General features: G+C 48.1%; 1 protein-coding gene and 1 long non-coding RNA gene across 2 annotated transcripts in view; one reads left to right on the top strand and one right to left on the bottom strand.

The window, feature by feature from the left end:
- LOC310643138 overlaps window positions 1-24,168 on the bottom strand; it is a 366,287-nt gene that overhangs the window by 44,131 nt on the left and 297,988 nt on the right. The gene's annotated exons all lie outside the window — the stretch shown is intronic.
- The window catches only part of LOC310643571 (transcription factor COE3-like), a gene marked incomplete at its 5' end in the record, with an annotated part of 62,493 nt that overhangs the window by 25,942 nt on the left and 12,383 nt on the right, over window positions 1-24,168 (top strand). Inside the window, 6 exons of the mRNA XM_083368044.1 lie at window positions 3,109-3,265; window positions 4,767-4,830; window positions 6,052-6,107; window positions 12,739-12,812; window positions 14,546-14,614; window positions 16,641-16,695. Of these exons, the coding sequence (XP_083224170.1) occupies window positions 3,109-3,265; window positions 4,767-4,830; window positions 6,052-6,107; window positions 12,739-12,812; window positions 14,546-14,614; window positions 16,641-16,695 (475 nt within the window). The remainder of the gene's footprint in view (window positions 1-3,108; window positions 3,266-4,766; window positions 4,831-6,051; window positions 6,108-12,738; window positions 12,813-14,545; window positions 14,615-16,640; window positions 16,696-24,168) is intronic.

Genomic DNA, 24,168 nt, shown 5'->3' with positions numbered 1-24,168 from the left:
CCTAATTGGATTTTGGATCAATCCAGACAGCTGTTTCCTATCTCCTTCAGGTTTCCTTTAATCTCCTAAATTTTCTCCTTCGTTTATTTATTTTTTCTTCCTCCAGCCCTCTTATTTCTCACAGATGGGTTTGGCAGAGTGGCATTATACTTTAATTACCCAAATAAATGAAACCAATGCAGTAAATTTCCTTTGTACCTAACGTTACTCGTTTTTCCAAGTTCCAAAGCAGCTGAAACTCCTGCTTCCCCCCCCCCCACACACACACTTTCTGTACACGACCAGGTGCCTAAAGTGTTGGTTATAGTTCCCAGGAGTTTCAAGTATTTGTTATCTGGATTGTAATACTCACAGTGGGCATTTTCCAGCTAGGGCAGAGATTATTGTATCGCCAAAATGTGCTTTTTTTTTTGCAGAAAATCTGCAGTTCCATACTTGACAAATACAGAGGCAGGCCTAAAAATATGTAGATAGTTCTGGACTTTCAACAGCTCCTTTAGTGACTGTTCAAAGTTACAAGGGCGCTGGAAATTCAGTGACTTATGACCATTTTTCACACTTACAACAGGTGCAGTTTCCCCATGGTTGTGTTCTGTACCAGCCTGCTACCGGCCCTGCAGAAAAGGCAGGGACAACCCCTTTACAAACGGCAAGAGGCTGGAATTACGCCTGCCAAATTTATAGCTACAAAAACAAACAAGACACAAACCAAGAAACAGGAGCTTTTAGAAACAGGAACTATCCAAGCGGTTGCCTTCAGCAAACCAGCCCTCCCCACACATTCCCCTTATATATTCAGGGCGTGGCTTCTCTCTGCCTCCTTCCGAGAAGCCCCATTGCCTTCCTCTGTTGACTCCTAATTGACTGCCTCCTGCGTCGGGCGTCCTTGAACAGGGCCAGCTGTGGGTCATCTTCATCCACGCTGTCAGGCTCACACAGCTGGGTCTCCGTGGTGACCAAGTGGGAGGGGCCTGGCTGAGGGCTCTCATCAGCAAGCTCTCCAACCCCCTCAGCAAGGTCTTCAACACCCCCCTCCTCCTCCTCTGAGTCATCCGACCCAACTGCCGAACCCACAGGCTGACCCTGAATCACAACAGGTTGTGTGATCACGGTTGAACTATCACATGATCCCCTTTTGCAGGGGTCTTCAAACTTGGCCCTTTTATGACTTGTGGACTTCGACTCCCAGAATTCCTCAGCCAGGCCTGGCTGAGGAATTCTGGGAGTCGAAGTCCACAAGTCATAAAAGGGCCAAGTTTGAAGACCCCTGCCTTTTTGTGATTTCTGACAAGCAAAGTCAGTGGGGAAGCCAGAGTCACTTTAGTAATCATGTTACTAACTTCACAACTGCAGGGATCCATGTAACAACCGTGGCAGGAAAGGCTGCAAAACGGTGGGGAAACACATTTACCAACACAATTTTTGGGTTCAGTTGTGGTTGAAGTCAAGGGCTACCTGTAGATGAAGTTGCACGTGGAAGGAGAACGCGAGGAACGTCTCCTCGTTGGACTTCCCAGGGCCAGTTGTTAGATGTTGTGTGAATTTTGCCCTCTGCTTCTAAAGGAAGGCACAAAGTTGTGCACCCAAAAGGATGCCGTTGAGAAGAATGCAACGTGGTGTGCAGATAAGAAAACTGGATTTCTTTTGCAAGTGACTATCTGGGAACTCTCAGAGGGAGGCTCTCCACAAAGCAGGAAAAAAAGGGGCGATGGGACAAATTTTCCTGCCCTGAAGTTCTTTAGATGTTCTGGATTGAAATTCTCAAAGCTCCAAGGTGAAACCTTTGGAGCTGCGGAGTTCTTGGTGTTCGCTGAGCTTGGTTGTTTTCTTGCAAACGTTTCATGACCTGATTGGGTAACATGGACATGCTCCATTATGGTCGTATGTCGAGGACTACCTGTAGAAGAAAATAGACTAGGACAGAGGTCCTCAACCTTTTGGGCGTCACCAGGGACCGGTTCCGTGGAGAGAGGTTTTTCTGAGGACCGGAGGGTGCGTGGTTTTGTGTGCTGCCTGCATCTCGCGGATGGGGTTTTGCTTGTTTGTGCGGCCCGGTTCTGGGTGTTGGGGACCCCTGGACTAGGAGACCTCCAAGGTCCCTTCCAACTGTTAGTCTGCTATTCTGCTATTCTGTTATTCTGTTAATCTGTTATTCTGTTAATCTGTTACTCTGCTAATCTGTTATTCTGTTACTCTGCTAATCTGTTATTCTGTTACTCTACTATTCTGTTACTCTGCTAATCTGTTATTCTGTTACTCTACTATTCTGCTATTCTGTTACTCTGCTAATCGGTTATTCTGTTACTCTACTATTCTGCTATTCTGTTACTCTGGTAATCTGTTATTCTGTTACTCTACTATTCTGCTATTCTGTTACTCTGCTAATCTGTTATTCTGTTACTCTACTATTCTGCTATTCTGTTACTCAGCTAATCTGTTATTCTGTTACTCTACTATTCTGCTATTCTGTTACTCTGCTAATCTGTTATTCTGTTACTCTGCTAATCGGTTATTCTGTTACTCTGCTATTCTGTTACTCTGCTAATTGGTTATTCTGTTACTCTACTATTCTGCTATTCTGTTACTCTGCTAATCTGTTATTCTGTTACTCTACTATTCTGCTATTCTGTTACTCTGCTAATCTGTTATTTGTTACTCTACTATTCTGCTATTCTGTTACTCTGCTAATCTGTTATTCTGTTACTCTACTATTCTGCTATTCTGTTACTCAGCTAATCTGTTATTCTGTTACTCTACTATTCTGCTGTTCTGTTACTCTGCTAATCTGTTAATTCTGTTACTCTACTATTCTGCTATTCTGTTACTCTGCTAATCTGTTATTCTGTTACTCTGCTAATCGGTTATTCTGTTACTCTGCTATTCTGTTACTCTGCTAATTGGTTATTCTGTTACTCTACTATTCTGCTATTCTGTTACTCTGTTACTCTGTTATTGTTACTCCTCTGTTATTCTGCTATTCTGTTAACGCTGTTTTCTGTTATTTGTTATTCTGCTTTTTGGCCTTCAAAGGGAGGCTGAGCTCAGCCCCTGAAAACGTTTGGGATTACAGCCACTTAAAGACCCCCTTCTCCTTTCTCTCCCTCCCAGTGGCATTGGGCTGGCTCGGGCCCACTTTGAAAAACAGCCCCCATCCAACCTCAGGAAATCCAACTTTTTCCACTTTGTGCTCGCCATATATGACCGTCACGGACAGCCAGTGGAGATCGAGAGGACCTCTTTCATCGACTTCGTGGAGAAGGACAGAGTAAGGTCCAAACTCATATGTGGTTCTTTCAAACCTCTCCCCAAACGCACACATGCGCAGAGGAAATAGTCAGGGTAGAATATCCCCAAAGCTTTCCAGTTGCAGTTATTTTGATATATTTTTTCCCCTCCCCTGCAGCCATCAGAATCCAGCAGAGCTAGACGGTTGCTGGAGTAATATTGAAAATATCCTCGATGGCTCCTTGAGCGCCTTTGTCATTCACAGATTTATTTTGTTATTGAACATTTGTAGGGGGGTGGGGAAAACCATAATCCGCAGGAGACACAGCATATAAAAGAAAGAACCAGGATTAAGTGGCAAGTGGAAACACCCAAGAATCTAAAATAGCATCAAGGGAAATTTGCTGCAACATATCCTTGTGACTTATGGCACTATGAACAATATCTATCTTTGAAAAAGAAAAGGGAAATCCCTCTTATTAAGCCTTCTCCTAAAACCACCAGGTTAATCCTTTTAATAAATTTTATCAGGTGTCCTTCCAAGATATAAATACAGATAAACCCAAATGTTAGAAAACCAAAGAAAGTGCAAGGGGTGGCTCCTGACCTTTTTCAGTGCAGTAAAATACAAAAAAATCCCCACAACCTCAACATTTGGCTTTACACTTCACAGTGTTTCAGGTCATTCCTATAATAACAAAACCATTTTAATCATCAAAATCCAGCTTTCCATTTTTCCCCCCCAGTTTCTGGCAAAAAATCCAGAAACAAACCTCAATAAATTCTCTTAGATTAAAATGGCCCTTTTCTCTGCCCACCTTGTCAAGGAGAAAGAAAGAAAAAGAAAAAGAAAGAAAGAAAGAAAGAAAGAAAGAAAGAAAGAAAGAAAGAAAGAAAAAGAAAGAAAGAAAGAAAGAAAAAAGAAAAAAGAAAGAAAGAAAGAGAAAAAGAAAGAGAAAGAAAGAGAAAGAAAGAAAGAGAAAGAAAGAAAGAGAAAGAAAGAAAGAAAGAAAGAAAGAAAGAAAGAAAGAAAGAAAGAAAGAAAGAAAGAAAGAGGAAGGAAGGAAGGAAGGAAGGAAGGAGGGAAGGAAAGGAAGGAAGGAAGGAAGGAAGGAAGGAAGGAAGGAAAAGAAAAAAGAGAAAAAGGGAAGGAAAGAGAGAAGGAAAGAGAGACAGAAAGAGAAAGAGAGGAGGAGGCTGAGGAATGAGTCAATCTGGACAGGATGTCAAGGCAGACAAGAGGAAGAAGAGGATGGTTGCACCCCAGGATAATTTCAGCAAGATGCACTTTCAGACGGTTGGCCTCTCTGCCTCTCCTTCCTAAACTCCCTATCTTGACCTAAGGAAGATCGGGGATTTCCCCCGAGACTCAGAAAGCAAGAGGCAATCCCAGTTTATCCACTCCCTTTCCACTTTGTTGTAACTCCCAAGAAACGTGTCTCCCACTTGCCCGCCATTCCTGGTGGAACGGGCCTTGGAGGAACACCAGGTTGAAAAATCTCCACCGTGCGCCTTTTTTTTCTTTCCATTCCTCCTGACAGGAGCAGAACGGGGAGAAAACCAACAACGGCATTCACTACCGGCTGCAGCTGCTGTACAGTAACGGTAAGGACCCCCAACAACCGGGGCTGCGGTGAAGCCCTGCTGCCTTTGGTGAAGGCGGAAGCTGCTGAGATACGTTGGCTCACCCAACTTTTGGGTTGAGCCTTCACCGGCAGTTGACTAGACAAGAGAGGGTTCAGGCTTCAGAAGCTTGCGAGGTATGCTTGCAAGCAGATGAGGAGAGGACAACCCCCCCCACCTCACACACACACACACACACACACACACACACACACACACACACACAAAACTCACCCCAACTCGGAGGTCAGCATTTGGGGTCTCCTCTTTTAACCACACTCTGGGCTTCCTGCAAATTGGAAGCAAAGCCGGTCGAAAGCATTTGTAAGAAACCGTTCCTGCCTTGTGGCTAAGTTTGAATCACACGGGTAGGCAACCTTGGCTCTTTTATGACTGGTGGACTTCAACTCCCAGAATTCCTGAGCCAGCCATGCTGAGGGGAAAGGGAGAGGTTTCCAAGGTGAGCCATGCTGGCTCAGGAATTCTGGGAGTTGAAGTCCACGAGTCATAAAAGAGCCAAGGCTGCCTACCCCTGGCCTAGGCTGCTTTATGACTTGTGGACTTCAACTCCCAGAATTCCTGAGCCAGCCTGGCTCAGCTTGGAAACCTCTCCCTTTCCCCTCAGTGGGGCTGGCTGAGGAATTCTGGGACTTGAAGTCCACAAGTCATGAAGGGGCCATAGTTCCCCCATGCTGGCTGAGGAATTCTGGGAGCTGAAGTCCACGAATCATAAAAGAGCCAAGGTTGCCTACCACTGGCCTAGGCCTAGGCCGCTTTATGACTCGTGGACTTCAACTCCCAGAATTCCTGAGTCAGCTATGCTGAGGGGAAAGGGAGAGGTTTCCAAGCTGAGCCATGCTGGCTCAGGAATTCTGGGAGTTGAAGTCCACGAGTCATGAAGGGAGCCATAGTTCCCCCATGCTGGCTGAGGAATTCTGGGAGTTGAAGTCCACAAGTCATAAAAGAGTCAAGGCGGCCTACTCCTGGTACTATAGACCCAGGCTAGGGAGACAGATGGTTAAACATTGTGGAGACTCTACGAGGCAACTTAATAATCTTGTGAGCGTAAAAAAACAAGGGATGGTTATCTTGAGCTCCTATGCTGTGGTTCTCAATCTTGGCAACTTGAAGAGAGGTGGGCTCCTAACTCCCAGAACTCCCCAGCCTGTTCTGAACATTCTCCAAACTTTGCTTTTTCCACAGGGCTTCGAACCGAGCAAGATCTCTACGTACGACTCATTGATTCCATGTCCAAGCAGGTAACCACGCCCTGTGCTTGGGGTACGACGGGGAAGCACCCTTACCTTTTTTCGGCTGTGCTTAAGAGGGTCAGAGCTGACATTTCTGGGATTCAGAACAAGCAGACCCCTGCCCCCCCCCCGCCCGTTGCAAGGTCCTCCAAAGGATGCTGGGAATTGTAGTTTGGAGGAAGTTGCAATGAACGGCCTCTTTTCACACAGAGAAACGGCTTTCCCACCTTCTGGACCCTACAGGCAGTCGGTGGCTTATGAACATAGTTGAGCCCAATGTTCCCGTTGCCAAGCAAGGTTAAGTGAGTCCTGCCCCATTTCACGACCTTTTGGGCACAGTTATCAAGGGAATCCCCAGTCGCATCTCAGGTCTGAACTGTGGGATCATAGGTGCCCTCTGAGCTTGGTGGTGTTTGGGCAGATGTTTCATTACTTCACTAGATAACATCAGTGCTAGAAGGGAGGGTAATTTGTATGGAGGAGGAGGAGGAAGGAGGAAGGACTGTGGGGTCCTTGGTGCTCTCTGAGCTTGGTGGTTTGCTTGCAGATGTTTTATTACCTGACTAGAGAACCTTAAAGGGACGCGGTGGCTCAGTGGGTTAGGACGCTGAGCTTGTCGATCGGAAGGTCGGCAGTTTGGCGGGTCGAATCCCGAATGCCGCATAGCAGAGTGAGTGCCTGTTACTCGTCCCAGCTTCTGCCAACCTAGCAGTTCGAAAGCACGTAAAAAATGCAAGTAGAAAAATAGGGACCACTCCGGTGGGAAGGGAACAGCGTTCCGTGCGCCTTTGGCGTCTAGTCATGCCGGCCACATGACCACGGAGACGTCCTCGGACAAGCGCTGGCTCTTCGGCTTTGAAACGGAGATGAGCACCGGCCCCTAGAGTCGGAAACGACTCGCACGCATGTGCGGGGGAACCTTTACCTTTTTTAGAGAACCTTGTCCGTGCTAGCTAGAAGGGTTTGCTCTTCATTTATACTAGTGATTTTCCCTTTCAGCCTAGCACTGATGATGTTACTTAGTTGGCTAATTGAAATGTCTGCAAGAAAACAATCTCGGAGACCACCACAGACCCCTACTGCTATGCTGAGTCATCCCGATGCATTGTTTCTCAACCTTGGCCCCTTGAAGATGGGTAGACTACTGGCTGGGGAATTCTGGGAGTTGAATGAATGAACCTTTATTGTCAAAGTACAACCATGTGTACATTGAGATTAGCCGCGCCTCCCTTCGTGCTCCCACCCCCCCCAACGTAAACTGATTGCACCACACACCGGCCTCGCAAGTCAATTCTGCATAAAGTTTATAAAAATTATTTCCCGTTCAAAAGCCTAACAGCCCACGGATAGAAGCTGTTTTTCAGCCTGTTGGTACAGCTGGCTATACTCCTATATCTCCTACCCGATAGTAGGAGAGTAAAGAGATACCGTCCAGGGTGTGAGTCATCCCTGAGAATCTTCCTCCCTCTTCCAAGGCAACGAGCCCTGGCGAGGTCATCCAGTGGTGTCAGGGGACAGCCCACGATGTCTTGTGCTGTGCTCACCACCCTCTGTAATGCTTTCCTATCCGCGGCTGTCAGACCAGCATACCAAACCACAATACCGTACAAGAGGACGCTCTCTATAGTAGACCGGTAAAAGAGGGTCATTAGCCGTTGTTCTACCCTGTACTTCCGCAAGACCCTGAGGAAGTGGAGTCTCTGTTGGGCCTTTCTGGCCACCTGAAGTCCACCCATCTTCAAAGGGCCAACATTGAGAAGCCCTGCCCTGTGTCTTCTCCTTCAATTCTCTCCTTGTCCCTTCACTGTCCGTTTCTTGCCTTCTCAACCGCCCAGCCAAGCAACAAATCTTAAATTGTGTTCTAGAGCAGGCGTGGAAAGTAAAAACAACCTCTTCTAAGGCTTAGTTAATTGCAAAGAAAGGGAAATACTTCGAGCAGGAGACTTAAGTGAGAAACAGGAGTTTCAGTGAGTTAACTAAGACCTCGTTGGATCCAACTTAGAATCAACCATTAAGGTCCAAAGCTAGTTGTAGGAAGACGACCGTGTTAGATTCTGATAGCCAAAGATCAGGAGCCTGGCAACTTCTGTAAACTTTTAAATCTTGCTTTTATTCAAAAAGGTTATAATACAAAATCCAAAAAAAAAAAAGCAGACAAGAGCATTAAAAAGAAAATTGTGAATTAAAAGGGGGGGGGAGAAAGGTATTATCCACCCTAGTTGAATGTTGACAAATACATTGCAACAATAATTCGCTTAGCGACCGTTCGAAATTGCAACGGCACAGAAAAAAGTGCCTTACGACCAGTTTTTACACTTACGACCATTGCAGCATTCCCAGGGTCACGTGATTTACGTTTGGATACTTGACAACTAACATTTATGACTGTTGCACTGTGCCAGGGTCACGTGATGACCTTTTGCAACCTTTCGACAAGCCAAAGTCAATGGGGAAGCCAGATTTACTTAAAAACTGTATTATTCATTTAAAAACTGCAGCGATTCCCTTAACAAATGTGGCAAGAAAAACAGTAAAATGCGGCAAAACCCAACAAATGTCTCACTTAGCAACATAAATCTTGGGCTCAATTGTGGCCATAAGCTGAGGACTACTTGTATATTGCAACACTAATAACTTCCCCCCAAAACAGGTCAAAAATTTATAAACTTCTACATCCATTTGCAACTCAATATGACCCATGATACATTGCATATACGAAGGAAAAAATAAGTTAAAATTAATGACAAAGCAAAAATTCCAGGCTCTCAGTTAATTATCAGTTATTGTATTCTACTCGTAGAAACTCCCCAATAGTTTATCTACTACAAATCATTGCAAACATTATCACTGATCCACCCAGGATCAAATAAAATCAAATGTCCCCATCAACCCAGCTTATGAAAAGACAGACCATTTCCCCAGTTCTCCTCAGAATTAGGCCTTTTGCTAAAATTTGCCGGCGGAGAAAAAGTGCAATTGGTCTCTGAGGTAAAAACGGTAACCATTAGAATTTGCACGCTCTGAACAAGCTCGCTCTGGAGGAGAACTCCCAGGGAATTAATTCTTGAAAATAATTGAAGATGCTTCATTAACTTTCCATCTTATTAATCAACACCATTAAGTGGAGAGGCAGATTCCTGGCTGGGCGTTAAGAGCGCCTGGCCCAGATGGGACAGTGGGTGTTTAACACCTACTTTGCACCGAGGGGTCTTCAGCGCTGTTTTTTGAACCCTGGATTTTCTCCCAGAGGTCTGACTTTATGTAAAGGTAAAGGTTCCCCCGCACGTGCGTGCTAGTCGTTTCCGACTCTAGGGGCCGGTGCTCGTCTCAGTTTCAAAGCCGAAGAGCCAGCGCTTGTCCGAGGACGTCTCCGTGGTCATGTGGCCGGCATGACTAGACGCCAAAGGCGCACGGAACGCTGTTACTTTCCCACCGGAGTGGTCCCTATTTTTCTACTTGCATTTTTACGTGCTTTCGAACTGCTAGGTTGGCAGAAGCTGGGATGAGTAACAGGCGCTCACTCTGCTATGCGGCACTCGGGATTCGACCTGCCAAACTGCCGACCTTCTGATCGACAAGCTCAGCGTCCTAACCCACTGAGCCACCGCGTCCCTTTATGCTTGACCTTAAATGAAAAGAATCAACCTTTGCTAAAAAAAAAAAATTACAGATCCCGGTCTGCACCTGGGAAATCCAGCTGTTTGCCCAAAGAGACATTGCCCAGCATTATTTGAATTAACTGGAACATACTGGTAGTCCTCCACTTACGACCACGATTTGAGCCCAAAGTTCTGTTGCTAAATGAGACAGCAGTTAAGTGAGTTTTGCCCCATCTTACAATCTCTCCTGCCACAGTTGTTAAGTGAAACACAGCCGTTGTGAAGTCAATAACACGGTTGTTAAGTGAATCCGGCTTGACCTTTGACTTTGCTTGTCAGAAGGTCGCAAAAGGGGATCGCGTGACACCCCCGGGACACTGCAAACCGTCATAAATGTGGGTCAATTGCCAAGCATCTCAATTTTGATCCTGGGGACGCTACAAAGGTTGTAAGTGTGAAAACCGATCATAAGCCGTGGTGGGATTCAGCTGGTTCGCACCAGTTTGGCAAAACCGGTAGCAAATTTTTTGTTGCCCAGGGCCAGAATGGACTTCCGGAAGCGCATCCACACAGAGAACCGGTTGTTCGCGTATTTGAATCCCACCACTGATCGGTGCCGTTGTAACTTCAAATGGTCACTAAACAAGTGTGTGTAAGTCAAGAACTGGAATCCTGCATCCAGTTTTGGTCACCACGATGTAAAAAAGATGTTGAGACTCTGGAAAGAGTGCGGAGAAGAGCAACAAAGACGATTAGGGAGCTGGAGGATAAAACAGACGAAGAACAGTTACAGGAATTGGGTAGGCCTAATGAGAAGAAAAAAAAGGGACGCGGTGGCTCAGTGGGTTAGGACGCTGAGCTTGTCGATCAGAAGGTCGGCAGTTTGGTGGGTCGAATCCCGAGTGCCGCGTAGCAGAGTGAGCGCCTGTTACTCGTCCCAGCTTCTGCCCACCTAGCAGTTCGAAAGCACGTAAAAATGCAAGTAGAAAAATAGGGACCGCTCCGGTGGGAAGGGAACAGCGTTCCGTGCGCCTTTGGCGTCTAGTCATGCCGACCACATGACCACAGAGACGTCCTCGGACAAGCGCCGGCTCTTCGGCTTTGAAACAGAGATGAGCACCGGCCCCTAGAGTCGGAAACGACTAGCACGCGTGTGCGGGGGAAACTTTACCTTTAATGAGAAGAAGGATTGGGGGAGACATGATAGCAGTCTTCCAGTATTTGAGGGGCTTCTACAAAGGCGGGGGGGTCAATTTTCCAAAGCACCAAAAGGCAAGACGAGAAAGAAGGGATGGAAACTAACCAAGGAGAGAAGCAACCTAGAACTAAGAAGGAATTTCCTAACGGCGAGAGCAATCAACCAATGGAACGACTTGCCACCAGAAGTTGTGTGTGCTCCATCCCTGGAGGCTTTCAAAAAGAGACTGGACAGCCATTTATCTGAAATGGTAGGTGGTCCCCTGCTCAAGCAGAGGATTGGACTAGAAGACCTCCAAGGTCCCTTCTAACTGTGTTATGCTGTGTTCTATGAATTGCACTCACAAGCTCAGCAACAGCCATCACACACACACACACACACACACACACACACACACACGCAGCCACAATCTCATGGGACAGAACCAGGATTGGCCAGGGAGAACATTGGCTGCGGTATGCTGGACTTGGCTGAGCTTTCCAAGTCGTCTTCAAGGGCAGCCCCACCTAGAGGAAAGCGCAGTAATCCAGCCGCCTTGAATTTTGCTCCTGAATCGGCCTGTTTGCCACATCCGCTCAATACCCTAAAGCCTCAACCTGCCTCAAAGGTGGCATTTGCACAAGACACCTTGTTTATATACCTCTCCCTTCTCCAGAAAAAACAAACCATGGTTAAAGTCAACCAAGCTTTGGCATTTGTGCAAAACACAGCTACCTTTTGAATCCCACTTCAACACGGCGGGTAAATACAGCCAGTGGACCAAGCCATCATTAACCATCTCGGACTGCTTTCTCTTGAATCAAGGGTAACCTAGTTTTCATTTTAGAGCTGTAGTAAGCGCCCCGAGCTAGACTAAGGCTAGGTTTAGTTGGGACTGATGGGCCTTACAATGCTGTCTTCAGGGTTCTCTCTGTTGCAAGGCGGTTCCTGGAAGTTGACCACATGCAAGAAGACAAGCAGGAGGAGATGGTGGGTTCCTGCTTTGGAGAAGGGCCTGTAGACATCTACATGCAAGGGTGCCCATCAAGACCAGGACACTTGGAATCCTGCTTCCAGTTTTGGTCACCACCATGTAAAAAAGATGTTGAGACTCTGGAAAGAGTGCAGAGAAGAGCAACGAAGATGGGTATGGGACCGGAGGCTAAAACATACAAGAATTGGGTATGTCTACTTTAATGAAAAGAAGGACTAGGGTGGCATGATAGCAGTCTTCCAGTATCTCAGGGGCTGCCCCAAAGAAGAGGGAGTCAAGCTATTCTCCAAAGCACCCGAAGGCAGGACCAGAAGCAACGGATGGAAACTCATCAAGGAGAGAAGCAACCTGGAACTAAGGAGAAGTTTCCTGACCGTGAGAACAGTTGATCGATGGAATAACTTTGCCTCCAGAAGCTGTGAAGGCTCCAACGCTGGAGATTTTAAAGAAGAGATTGGACAACCATTTGTCTGAAATGGTATAGGGTTTCCTGCCTGAGCAGGGGGTTGGACTAGATGACCTCCACGGTCCCTTCCAGCTCTGTTCTGTTCTGTTCTTGGTCTTGAAGGGCACCTTGCATGTAGAGCTCTACATGGAGGTAACCATCACATTGTGTAATGGTGGACCTATTTCAGAAGCTGGCGGAGATCCAACTGTCCGGGACAGAAATACCTGACCTTTCCTGATGACCCAACTGAGACAGAGTCAGGGGTGCCCAGCAAGGGACAGAACGATGGAAGGAAGGAGGCCTTCATGGTATTGATAGTTGACGTTCTGCACAGAATGACCAACTATGGTCTCCTGCAGGAGACTATCAGGTCTTCAACTATCCGGGCACTTCCTAAAGTTGTGTCTCCTTCTTGATTGCAGGCCATCATCTACGAAGGTCAGGATAAGAATCCCGAGATGTGCCGGGTGTTGTTAACTCACGAGATCATGTGCAGGTAAGTCGTGGCTGGGCACGGCGGGCTGGCTGACATTCAAGGGGACCTCTGGGAGGCTTTGAAGCAGGACACTTTGGAGTGTGTAGGCGTAGACCGTTACGCAGAGCACCAGAGGCAACAACCAGGATGATCTGGAGGTTGGAGTCGGTGGCTTAGAAGAAGGGGGATGTCTGCAGGGACAGGGTCAAAAAAGTCAAAATGGCGACCACGGCTGTGATCGAAGAGCCCTGCTGCATGCAACAAGGGAAACCAAGTGTGTGTGTGTATGTGTGGGGGAAATTTGAGAAACTGAAGAATTCAAAGCAGCCGCAGCCATTTAGATTTCAGAAAAGGGGCTTGGCTGCCCACTGTTGGATTCAGGATGTAGGATTTGTCGGACGTTGGACCTGTGGCGCCAAAATTTGTCCAACATTCTGAACTAACAACAAGGGTGTCCCGAATTAATCCTTCAGGTCTAGTTTAAATCAGTCGTTCGTCCGTTCTTGTACACAAGGGCCTTGGTGAAGTGGTTTAAATTAAGATTAATGAGGAGCATTTCAACCCTTAAAGCATTTTAGCGCGTGGCTGGCTGAGGAATTCTGGGAGTTGAGGTCCACAAGTCATCAAAGGGCCAGGTTTGAAGACCCCTGGCTTAAGTGGAATCACAGGACTCAGACTGGGCAGGCTGTGTGTGTATACGTTGCCTCTGTAGCTAAACTCACACCCAGGACCAGTCAGGAGTGGGGGACTGCCTCCTTCAGCAAATGCTGGGAGGTGGGTCCACTGGGTGTGTGTGAATGTGAAGGAGCCACGCTCTTGACAGCCAGGCTCCCGAGTGACCTATTAACGCCTGCTTTGTTTACCCGCGCGTTCGCTCTTGGTGTTTTGCAAATTAGCACGGCTGCCTCGTTGCCAAGTTTCATGGCTAATTGATCTTCAGGAACCTTGCTAATGATCCCAGGGGCTAAGGGAATAGGTGGGGTGGCTCGGGACTTGTCGGAGCGACTCCGAGATGGCAAAATATTGTGGCTTCCACGCACGCCTTTGGTTTTGTTGTTTATGGAACGACGGATGGAATTGCCGGTCCCCCAAGGGGAGTTGGGGGGGAAGAATTTAGAGCTCTCGGCTGTTTATCAGATCAGAGATTAATTATATTTAATGTGAGGGATGGTACTTGCTCTAATGATTGAGAAAACAGTAATTGGGTAGGGATCTCGAAAAGTATGCCGTGCAAAGGCAAGGATGCTTAACACTGAGACAAGATCGGGTCATCTCTCTCCTTTGGAGAGGATAAATCCAGAAATCCATGTTCAACTAGCTGCGTTAGTGAGTTTTCATCTCTGGATTAACTACGTTTGGTATAGGGTTTACTGCTTAAGCAGGGGTTGGACTAGAAGACCTCCAAGGTCCCTCCCAACTCTATTATTCCATTACATAGTTTCTTGCAAAACAGGATTCCCCGAGGGGAATGTAAGCCCTGTTCCCAGGTGTCCAAACTTAGCAACTGCTTCGGAGTAAGAGTCCCTGTCTGCATCTCTTTAAAGCAGCTGCTTCTTTTCCCTGGATGAAACAGCTGCCCTCTATGAAAACATGTGGCTGCTTTAAAAAGCTCAGGAATTCTGGGAGTTGAAGTCCACAAGTCATAAAAGAGCCAAGGTTCCCCACCCCTGCTTTAGATGTTCAGGGAAGGTCATATACAATCCTGAGTTTCTCCTTTGGCCTGACTACCCCTCTCTTTTCTCCCAACACGACAGCCGCTGCTGTGACAAGAAAAGTTGTGGCAACCGCAACGAGACCCCCTCCGATCCGGTCATCATTGACAGGTAAGAACAGTTCTGAATGTCCACATTGCAGTTGTCCTGGGATAGCCAGAACCTGTGAGCAGAACTAAACCCAGATTTGGTTGAAGGGTTAAGTCGTAGTAGCCTTGAGAGGGAGTCAAGGCCGGCCCTCACGGTCTAACCAAATAACACTTATTGTTTGCAAGTTCTTTCTCTACTTTGGTTAAGGCTAGAAAGCAGAAGTCCGTGAATTTTAGTACCACCTTAGCCAAGAAAGCTGGCTGGAGGACTTTGGGCCAATCACCAGGAGACCAGGAACTCTAGTCGTGCCTTAACCACGAAAGCAAGCTAGCTGACTTTGGGCCAATCACCAAGAGACCATGAATACTAGTCCTGCCTTAGGCGTGAAAGCCGGCAGGGTGGACATTGAGCCGGTCACTCTCTCTCTCAGGCCAACCTAACTCATAGAGTTGGTTCTCTTGGTAAAAGAGGAAGAGGAACGTGTGTTGTATATGTTCGCCATTTCGAGTCATTTATAAAAATAATAATAAAGGTCTGATACAATAAACCAGACATGTCAAACACAAGGCCCGGGGGCCAGATCCGGCCCACGAAGTGGTTCCATGTGGCCCGCGAAGCCATCCTGGAAAGAGTGAAGGAACGGCCCCCACTGCCTTGGCCCTGGCCCAGAGACCCTCCTTCTGCCAGAGACCCCCAGATCTGTCCCACTCCTGCCCAGGCCCCCATAGGCACCCTTGATGTGAACGATGTAGAGCTGGCCACGCCCACCCAGTAGGCCATACGTGCTCTAGCCACGCCCACCCAGTAGGCCACGCCCACCCTGGCCATACCCACCCGGCCCCCTGAGGGCAACCGTGATGCTGATGCGGCCCTCCATGAAATTGAGTTTGACCCCCCCTGCAATAAACAAACAAATAATGGTCAAAGTTAAATTGGTACTGGATAAGGAACAACAGAATTCAGGACATAGGTCTTTGCGACAACGCAATGACTCTAAACAGATGACGGGTTTAACCCCATCTTACAGCTCAGCCTCTTCTCGGAATAACAGAGTTAACAGAGTTGGAGGGGACCTCGGAGGTCTTCTAGTCCAACCCCCATCTTAAGCAGGAGACCCTCTACCATTTCAGACCAATGGTGGTTCAATCTCTTCTTTCAAACCTTAAAAGTGTTGGAGCAACCCACAACGTCTGGAGGCAAGTCATTCCACTGGTTAATTGTTCTCACTGTCAGGAAATTTCTCTTTAGTTGCTTCCCTCCTTGATTGGTTTCCATCCGTCACTTCTCGTCCTGCTTCCAGGTGTTTGGAGAATCGGTTGAATTTCTCCCTCTTCTTTGTGGCAGCCCCTCAAATGTTGGAATACTGCTATTATGTCACCCCTGGCCCTTCTCTTTGTTAAACTAGACATATCCAATTCCTGCAACCGTTCTGGGTATGTTTTATCCTCCAGACCCCCTGATCAACTTTGTTGCTCTTCTCTGCGCTCTTTCCAGAGTCTCAACGTCTTTTTTACATCGTGGCGACCCAAACTGGACGCAATATTCCCCATTTGGTCTTCCCAAGGCCTTCTGAAGCAGTCCTAAGAGTTCGTATGATCTTGATTCTATCCCTCTGCTGATGCAGCCTAGGACTGCGTTGACTTTTCTGGCTGCTGCCGCACATTGTGACTTGTGGTGCTTCCCAGCTCCACCATTCTACCTGTCGTGTGCTGGGAGAAAAGGGAAATGTCTTTGCTTTGCAAGGCTCTGGTGTATCTAAGACCCAGTGGAAGCTGTTGGAGGAAGATTTGGGGGCTGGGTGGGGTGGGGTGGGGTGGGCAGAAAAAGCAGCCCTGCCCCACCCAAACCTGGAAAGGAAAGGTGATGTTCCAGGATCCTTGCAAACGATTAACTTCTGGTTTGCCTGGAGCTCGTCTTGCCCCTTCGACAAGTCATCTGCTTCCTTCCCTCCGAAATCAGGAAGCTTCTCCCATTGTCACCTTCTGTGCTTGTGTGTTTGTGCGTGTCTGTGCACGCACTCATGCAAGTCACTTTTTCCCTCTCCCAGACAATACACCAAGGCAATGATAGGGGCCCTCCTCTTCTGGCGCATCCCGGTGGCGGTTGGGGGGTCTTGATAACACGCTGACATTTCCCCAGCCTTTGTCCGCTCCCGATAACATCGGGCACCACGCGAGGAGGCCCCATAGCTGGGCAGACCGGCCTGTCACTCAGCCCCAATGCAGAGGCCTCCGACCGCCAGTGGAGAAGAATGAGGACTGACAAGCCTGCGGGGAGATTAGAAGCAGAAGAATCAAAGCTATTAGAGGCTGTCTCGCCTTTGTCCCTGCTGATCTTTTAGCCTTTCCTTCCATCGGCTCTCTCGCTTATTCTTCCTTCCACCCAGGACCAAAAAAAAATCCAGCCGCCTTCAGATTAAATTCCAGCAAGTTTGTCGGTGTCAGCTTTGCAAATCCTGGAGCCGGGCCAGTACAGACCAGGAATTTGCAGCACAAGGTCTATATCAATGATGGCAAACCTTTTAGAGACCCAGTGCCCAAACTGCAACCTAAAAGTCACTTATGTATTGTCGGGGGCCGGGTGGGCATGGCCCGTTGGGTGGGCATGGCCCATTGGGTGGGCGTGGCTGCAGTGGTAACGGCAGACTGGGTGAGACTAAAAAGTTCAATCAATCAATTCCAACTTTGCGAGATTTTTTTTTCCTGCGAGAAATTGAAATTGGTTGATTTATTGAACCTTTTTTTTTTTTGCACACAGAGGCGGAGGCCTAAAGCGAAAAGGTTTTATAACACCCGGCTGAAGGCCTAGAACTGGGGCGACAGCGCGCGTGCCCACAGAGAAGGCTCTGCATGCCACCTGTGGCACGCGTGCCATAGGTTCGCCACCACGGGTCTATATCCTACATGCTGCTTTGGAAATCTCTGGGCACAACCCAGATTCCCCAAAAGCTGAGGATATCCGACAGGAAGACGTCAACGACGCAGCAGGAGAAGGAACGAGTGATTGAGCTTTTGCCCTCCCTTCTGGTGGGCACCCTTGCGTGTGTGCGCACACACCCACACACAGACCTATTCCCTCCAGATGCAGCCTTTCTCCGAGAACCCGAAACCTCCAAAGGTTAAGAATACCGACAATCCTTGACTTACCACCGCAATTCAACCCAAATTTTCTGTTGCTAAGCGAGACAGTGACTAAGTGAATTTTTCCCCCATTTTCTTGCCACGCTTGTTAACTGAGTCCCTGCAGTTGTTCAGTCAGGAACACGGTTCTTAAGCGAATCTGGCTTCCCCCATTAGGTTGGCTTGTCAGAAGGTCGCAAAGGGGAATCATAGGACCCCGGGATATTGCAACCGTCATAAATATGAGCCAGTTGCCGTGCGGCTGAATTTTGATCGCACGACCTAGGGATGTTGCAACAGTCGTTAAGTGTGAAAAATAGTCATGAGTCACTGTTTTCAGCGCCATCGCCCACTTCGAACAGTCGCATAAGATGAGGACCACCTGTATTGGCCCAGCCTAGTGGAGGAGTCAAACAGGGAATTAGTCTGGAATCCCTACGCAGGCACAAAATGCAAAGTCTGCCCCCTCTGAATTCTATTCAGCCTTATTTTATTCTGGGACAGGTAGAAACCAGCCAGTCTGGGAAGATTCCTGTAAAATAGGCACGAGCAATGAAGTAGCTAGTTTAAAGTCGTCCCATGTGGGTCTGGTTGTTCCTGCTTGACGCTGTCCTTCCGCAAGGGCCCGGCGGGACCTCTGGGGGTCACTCGGGGCACCGTGTTCCCTATCCTTCCCTCGCCACCAGCCATCTTGCAAACCCATCTGACTACGGCTTTCACCGTTCTTGCAAAGAAGGGTAGCATTTGGCTATAGGCAATAAGGAGACAATTGCCAGAGCGCCAACGGGAGTCTGCAAATTAGCAAGGTGGCCATTTTCTAGTACATCCTCGACTTACAGCAGTCTGTTTAGTGACCGTTCAAAGTTGCAACAGTCCTGGAAAAAGTGACCTATGCCCGTTTTTCAGACAACTGCTTCAGCATCTTTTCCCACCACCACCACCCGGGTCACATGATCAAAATTCAGACACCTGGAAACTGATTCGTACCTAGGACGGTCACAATGTCCCGGTGTGTGTGTGTCCCACAATCCCCTTTTGTGACCCTCAGATAAGCAAAGTCAACGGGGAAGCCAGATTCGCTTAACAACCACGTTACCAACTTACCAACTGCGGTGATTCGCTGAACAGCGGTGGCAAGGAAGGTCGTAAAATGGGGCAAGACTCAGTGTCTCACTCAGCAACGGTAACGTTGGGCTCAATTGCTGTCATAAGTCGAGGACTGCCTGCATTTGACCGGGTCTCAGATAGTCAAGTCCTAAACTGAATTGGGTGGCCCCTGCTGTCTCTTGGTGGCAGGAGTGGGTTCGAATGTTGCCCTAATTCTCCCTTCCTGGCTCCCAAGTCCGTCCACCCACTTTCTCCTCTCTAACCGCGCCGTCCTTCCATTCCGTCTGACACGTTTGGGGAGTGTGGGGCGTCCTCCCCCTCTCTCCCCCTCCCTTTCTCTCTTTCTCTGCCTCGTTCTCTCATCCCCTCGTTCCTCTCTCCTCCGACGGCGGCCAGCCCCTCTGGTTTAGAGAGCATGGTAAGTGCCCTATCAACATGTTAATCAAATTACTTAGGAGCTAAAATTGACGCTTTTCATTAATTATACAAGATTATTCTAATTGCGAATTCAAATTTATGCGCTCGGAACAGAAGGTGTTCGGCAGCGTCGCTGGGAATTTGCATGTTAAATGGGGAGCGTGGCACATTAGCTATGCTAATGTATGCACATTGTCTTTATTTTTAACTCCCTGGGTTTCTATGCACCACGGCTACTTAAGAAGGTGAGCGAGTCGGACATGTGTTTATTCTTATGGCCTTCTCTTCTCTTTTATTCCGAGGTGGAGGTAACCGAGGGGAGGGCAGCATGTTGTGTTTGTGTGTGTGTGTGTGTGTGTGTGTGCAAAATTTCAAATCCACTGTCAATCTTGTGATGGGGAGGGCTGCCTCCCTCTTCTCCCACCCACCCCCCCTCCCCAATTTATGAATTTTTCTTCTTCCGTCCTCTGTTCCTTCCCTCCCTTGATTACCACCTGCAAAGACCTCAGGAACTGCTAGTCCAAACCGAGATTTCCTTGGAAATCATTCCCTTCTGTGATGAACTCCTAGACATTTCACAAAATAACAAGAGTTGGGAGGGACCTTGGAGGTCTTCTAGTCCAACCCCCTTGCTCAGGCAGGAACCCTATATAATTCCAGACAAATGGCTGTCCAGTCTCTTCTTTAAAATCTCCAGTGTTGGAGCGTTCACGACTTCTGGAGGCAAGGAGTTCCACTGATTACCGTATTTTCTGGCGTATAAGACGACCCCCCAACTTTTGAGATGATTTTCATGGGTTAAAAAGTCGTCTTATACGCCGGAAAATACGGTAATTGTTCTCACTGTCGGGAAATTTCTCCTTAGTTCCAGCTTGCGTCTCTCTTTGGTTAGTTTCCATCTATTGCTTCTTGTCCTGCCTTCAGGTGCTTTGGAGAATAAGTTGACCCCCTCTTCTTTTGTGGCAGCCCCTCAAATATCATGCCACCCCCTACTCCTTTTTTGTCATTAAACTAGACCTACCCAATTGCAGCAACCGTTCTTCGTATGTTTTAGCCTCCAGCCCCCCAATCATCTTAGTTGCTCTTCTCTGCCCTCTTTCTAGAGTCTCGACATCTTTTTACGTAGTGGCAACCAAAACTGGATGCCGGATTCCAAGTGTGGCCTTACCAAGGCTTTACAAAACCGTACTAACACTTCACCTGATCTTGATTCTATCCCTCTGTAAAAGCTGACTAGCACCGCGTCGGCTTTTTTGGCAGCTGCTGCACACGGCTGGCTCGTATTTAAGGGATCGTCCACTAGGACTCCGAGATCCCTCTCACAGTTGCTACTATTGAGCAAGGGAGCACCTGCACTATACCTGTGCATTTGATTTTTCTTGCCTAAAGGTAGAGCCTTGCTTTTTTTTCACTGTTGAATTTCGTGTTGTTAGATAGCACCACATGTTCAAGTCTATCCAGATCCTTCTGCATCTTCAGCCTGTCTTCTGGAGTGTTGGCTATTCCTGACAGCTTGGCGTCATCGGCAAATTGGATGAGTTCCCCAACTATCCCCTTGTCCAGATCATTGATGAAGATGTTGAAGGACAGTGGGCCTAAGACACAGCCTTGGGCTACCTCTGCCACTATTTCCTCTGCCACTATTATGTTTCATCCTTAACAAAACCTGTCGAGTTTCCCCCTCTGCTTTTCTTCACTCAGGTAGAACGGGGGGTCTCAAAAACAAAGGGGGTGGGACATTCCTTTCTAGAAGTAGACTCAAGGGAAGAGATGGCATTGAACCTGGGGTCTCCTCAAGAAGAGAAATGACCGTACCAGCCTTTCTCAACCTTGGCAGCTTTAAGATGGGTGGACTTCCGCTCCCAGAATTCCCCAGGAATTCTGGGAGTTGAAATCCACCCATGCTAACAAGGGAATTCTCACAGTTTAAGTCACCAAATCCGAAAGTTTTATACAAATTTCATCTGTTTTATTGATAGAAGAGGAGTTTTGTAGCTCAAGAGTTGAACTGTGTGGGGGTCCCTGGTGCTCTCTGAGCTGGGTGGTTTCCTTGCAGACGTTTCATGACCCAACTAAGGAACATCATCAGTGCTAGAAGGGAGTGGGGTTTGTGGGGAGGAGGAGGAGGAGGAGAAAAGTGAAGAGGAGGAGAGTGAGGAGGAGGACTGTGGGTTCCTTGGTTCTCTCTGTTGCATGACTCAATTAGGTCATTTCATCAGTGCTAGGAGAAAGGGATGGCAATCTCCATTTACATACTTCCAGCCCTGATTGATGCTACCTAGTTGTGTCATGAAACATCTGCTGGAAAACCACCAAGCTCAGAGAGCATCAGGGACCTCACAATCTTCCTCCTCCTCCTCCTCCTCCTCCTCCTCCTCCTCCTCCTCCTCCTCCTCCTCCTCCTCCTCCTCCTCTCCACAAACTCCACTCCCTTCTAGCACTGATGATGTTACCTAGTTGTGTCATGAAACGCCTGCAGAAAAACCACCAAGCTCAGAGAGCACCTGGGACTCCACAATCTTTCTTCTCCTCCTCCTCCTCCTCCTCCTCCTCCTCCTCCTCCTCCTCCTCCTCCTCCTCCTCCTCCTCCTCCTCCTCTCTAAAAACCCCACTCCCTTCTGGCACTGATGGTGTTACCCAGTTGGGTCATGAAACATCTGCTGGAAAACCACCAAGCTCAGAGAGCACCAAGGACCCCACAATCTTCCTCCTCCTCCTCCTCCTCCTCCTCCTCCTCTTCCTCCTCTCCAAAAACCCCACTCCCTTCTGGCACTGATGATGTTACCCAGTTGGGTCATGAAACGCCTGCAGGAAAACCACCACACTCAGACCCACCCACCCCCAGTTCAACCGAGAGCTACGAATATTCTGATTGGGGGCCTTTGGCTTCTTCAGGGACTTTTGTGGCGGTTGAGCCCTCTTCCCCCTTCTCTCTACTCTTGCCTTTCTCCTCTTGCAGCCAGCCCGGGGGCTGCTACCTGTTAATTATTGATGCTAGAATGACAATTATAGGTCCTTGCACAAGCAGGCTAAATATTTCATCAGCCTCAAAGGCGGCAGGGGAAGGGAGCGTCCTTCCCCCCCCCCCCCGCCCTTTTCTTGGCAGCTTTGTCTCCACCGCTGACTTTCTGGGTCCAAGACCCCCATTTGCCCTTTTCCTTGGAGCCCAGGCCAGGAGGAACTTCAACCTCGCAGACGATTGGTCCGTCAAGCCGGAAGCTGTTCTTTCTCCCAGCAAGAGATTCCTGCAATCCCGGATCATCTTCTCCTGGAGGAGTCTGCTGTTAGAAGCAGAATAGCACAACGCTGGAAGAGGCCGTAGAGATCTTCTAGTCCAGCGGTGGCGAACTGCAGTGCCCAAACTGCAACCCAAACCCCACTTATTTATTCCCGGGGGGGCCAGGGGGGGCGTGGCTGTGGGGGTCATGGCACATTGGGTGGGTGTGGCCAAGGTGGGTGTGGTCACCTCAATGTTGCTGGTGGGGAGGGACGCCCCTTTTTTATCTATCTATCTATCTATCTATCTATCTATCTATCTATCTATCTATCTATCTTTTCTTATCTTTGTCTGTCTGTCTCATCTATCTATCTATCTATCATCTATGTATCTATCATCTATCTATATCTATCTATCTATCTAATCTATGTATCTATCTTTTCTCATCTTTATCTGTCTCTATCTATCTATCTATCATCTATCTATCTATCTATCTATCTATCTATCTATCTATCTATCTATCTATCTATCTATCTATCTAATTTTAGCCAATTTCCCGCAGCTTTCGTCTGGCACTGAATGCCTTTGAGACGATCAAGTGATATTTAATGTAACTATCTATCTATCTATCTATCTATCTATCTATCTATCTATCTATCTATTCCACAGTTCCTTTAATATACCACAAACTAAGCAATGAAATATAAACATTATTTTTTTCAAGTATTTAACATTTGTTATATCAGTAATGCTGTAGGTATTATAAATCGCCATATGCATAAATACATACACGTAAGTTTGGGTGCTGCTCGTCCCATTTCCCCTTTCGCTGTATCCACCCTCCTTCTCTCTCTTCCCTCTTCTCTCCTTTCTTTCTCCCTTTCTCCTTTCTTTCCTACTTCCCTCTTCTTCCTCTCCTCTCCTCTTTCCCTCACCGCTCCCCCACCCCCGGTTTCTCCTTATCGCCTGTGGGGGAGGTGGGCAGGGTCGGGAGAGATCCAAGGGGGTCTCTGGCAGGTCGGGCGATAGGCAGGAGACTCGTCCTGTGGGGGTGCCATTGCCATGGGGCAAGGCAAGGGCTGGGGCAACTGCTGCCTGACACCATTGGCCTCCGCACACAGAGGCCAGCGAGCGCACGGGGGCCGACGGTGTCCGTCAGCAGCCACAGCCTGCCGGCCCCTCGACGGGCGCACTCTGGGACTCCACAGCCCACCGCCAGCAGTTCAAAGAAGCCGCCTCTGAGCCGGATGGCCGTCCGACAGCTGAGGAGGCGAGGCAGTGGGTCGTTCCCCAGGAAAAGGAGATCATGGGAGGCCCCCACTGTTCTGGTCCAACCCCCCTTCCCTCCCCCCCCTTGAGCAGGAGACCAGAGTTATCCAACCTTGGAACTTTTAAGCCTTTGTGGACTTCAACTCCCAGAGTTCCCCAGCCAGCCTAGCCTTGAAGTCCACAAGTCTTAAAAGTTCTGAAGGTTGGCCGTCCCTTAGCCTATAATATGATTTCAGACACGTGGCTGTCCTCCTTAAAAAGCTCCTTAAAAACCTGGTGCACCCACGACTTCTGGAGGCAAGAGGTTCCACTGGCGAACGGTTCTCACTGTCAGGAATTCCAGGTTGCTTCTCTCCTTGGTGGTTTCCGCTGCTTCTTGTTCTGCCCTCTGGTGCTTTGGAGAATTTTTTTTATTTTTTTATTTTAATTCCATATATATCCCGCCC

Source organism: Vipera ursinii (genome assembly GCF_947247035.1).
Source record: "Vipera ursinii genome assembly, chromosome: 7".
Classification (NCBI taxonomy): Eukaryota; Metazoa; Chordata; class Lepidosauria; order Squamata; family Viperidae; genus Vipera; species Vipera ursinii.
Note: the sequence above shows the minus strand (reverse complement) of the source record. Positions and strands in the feature narration are given on the sequence as shown.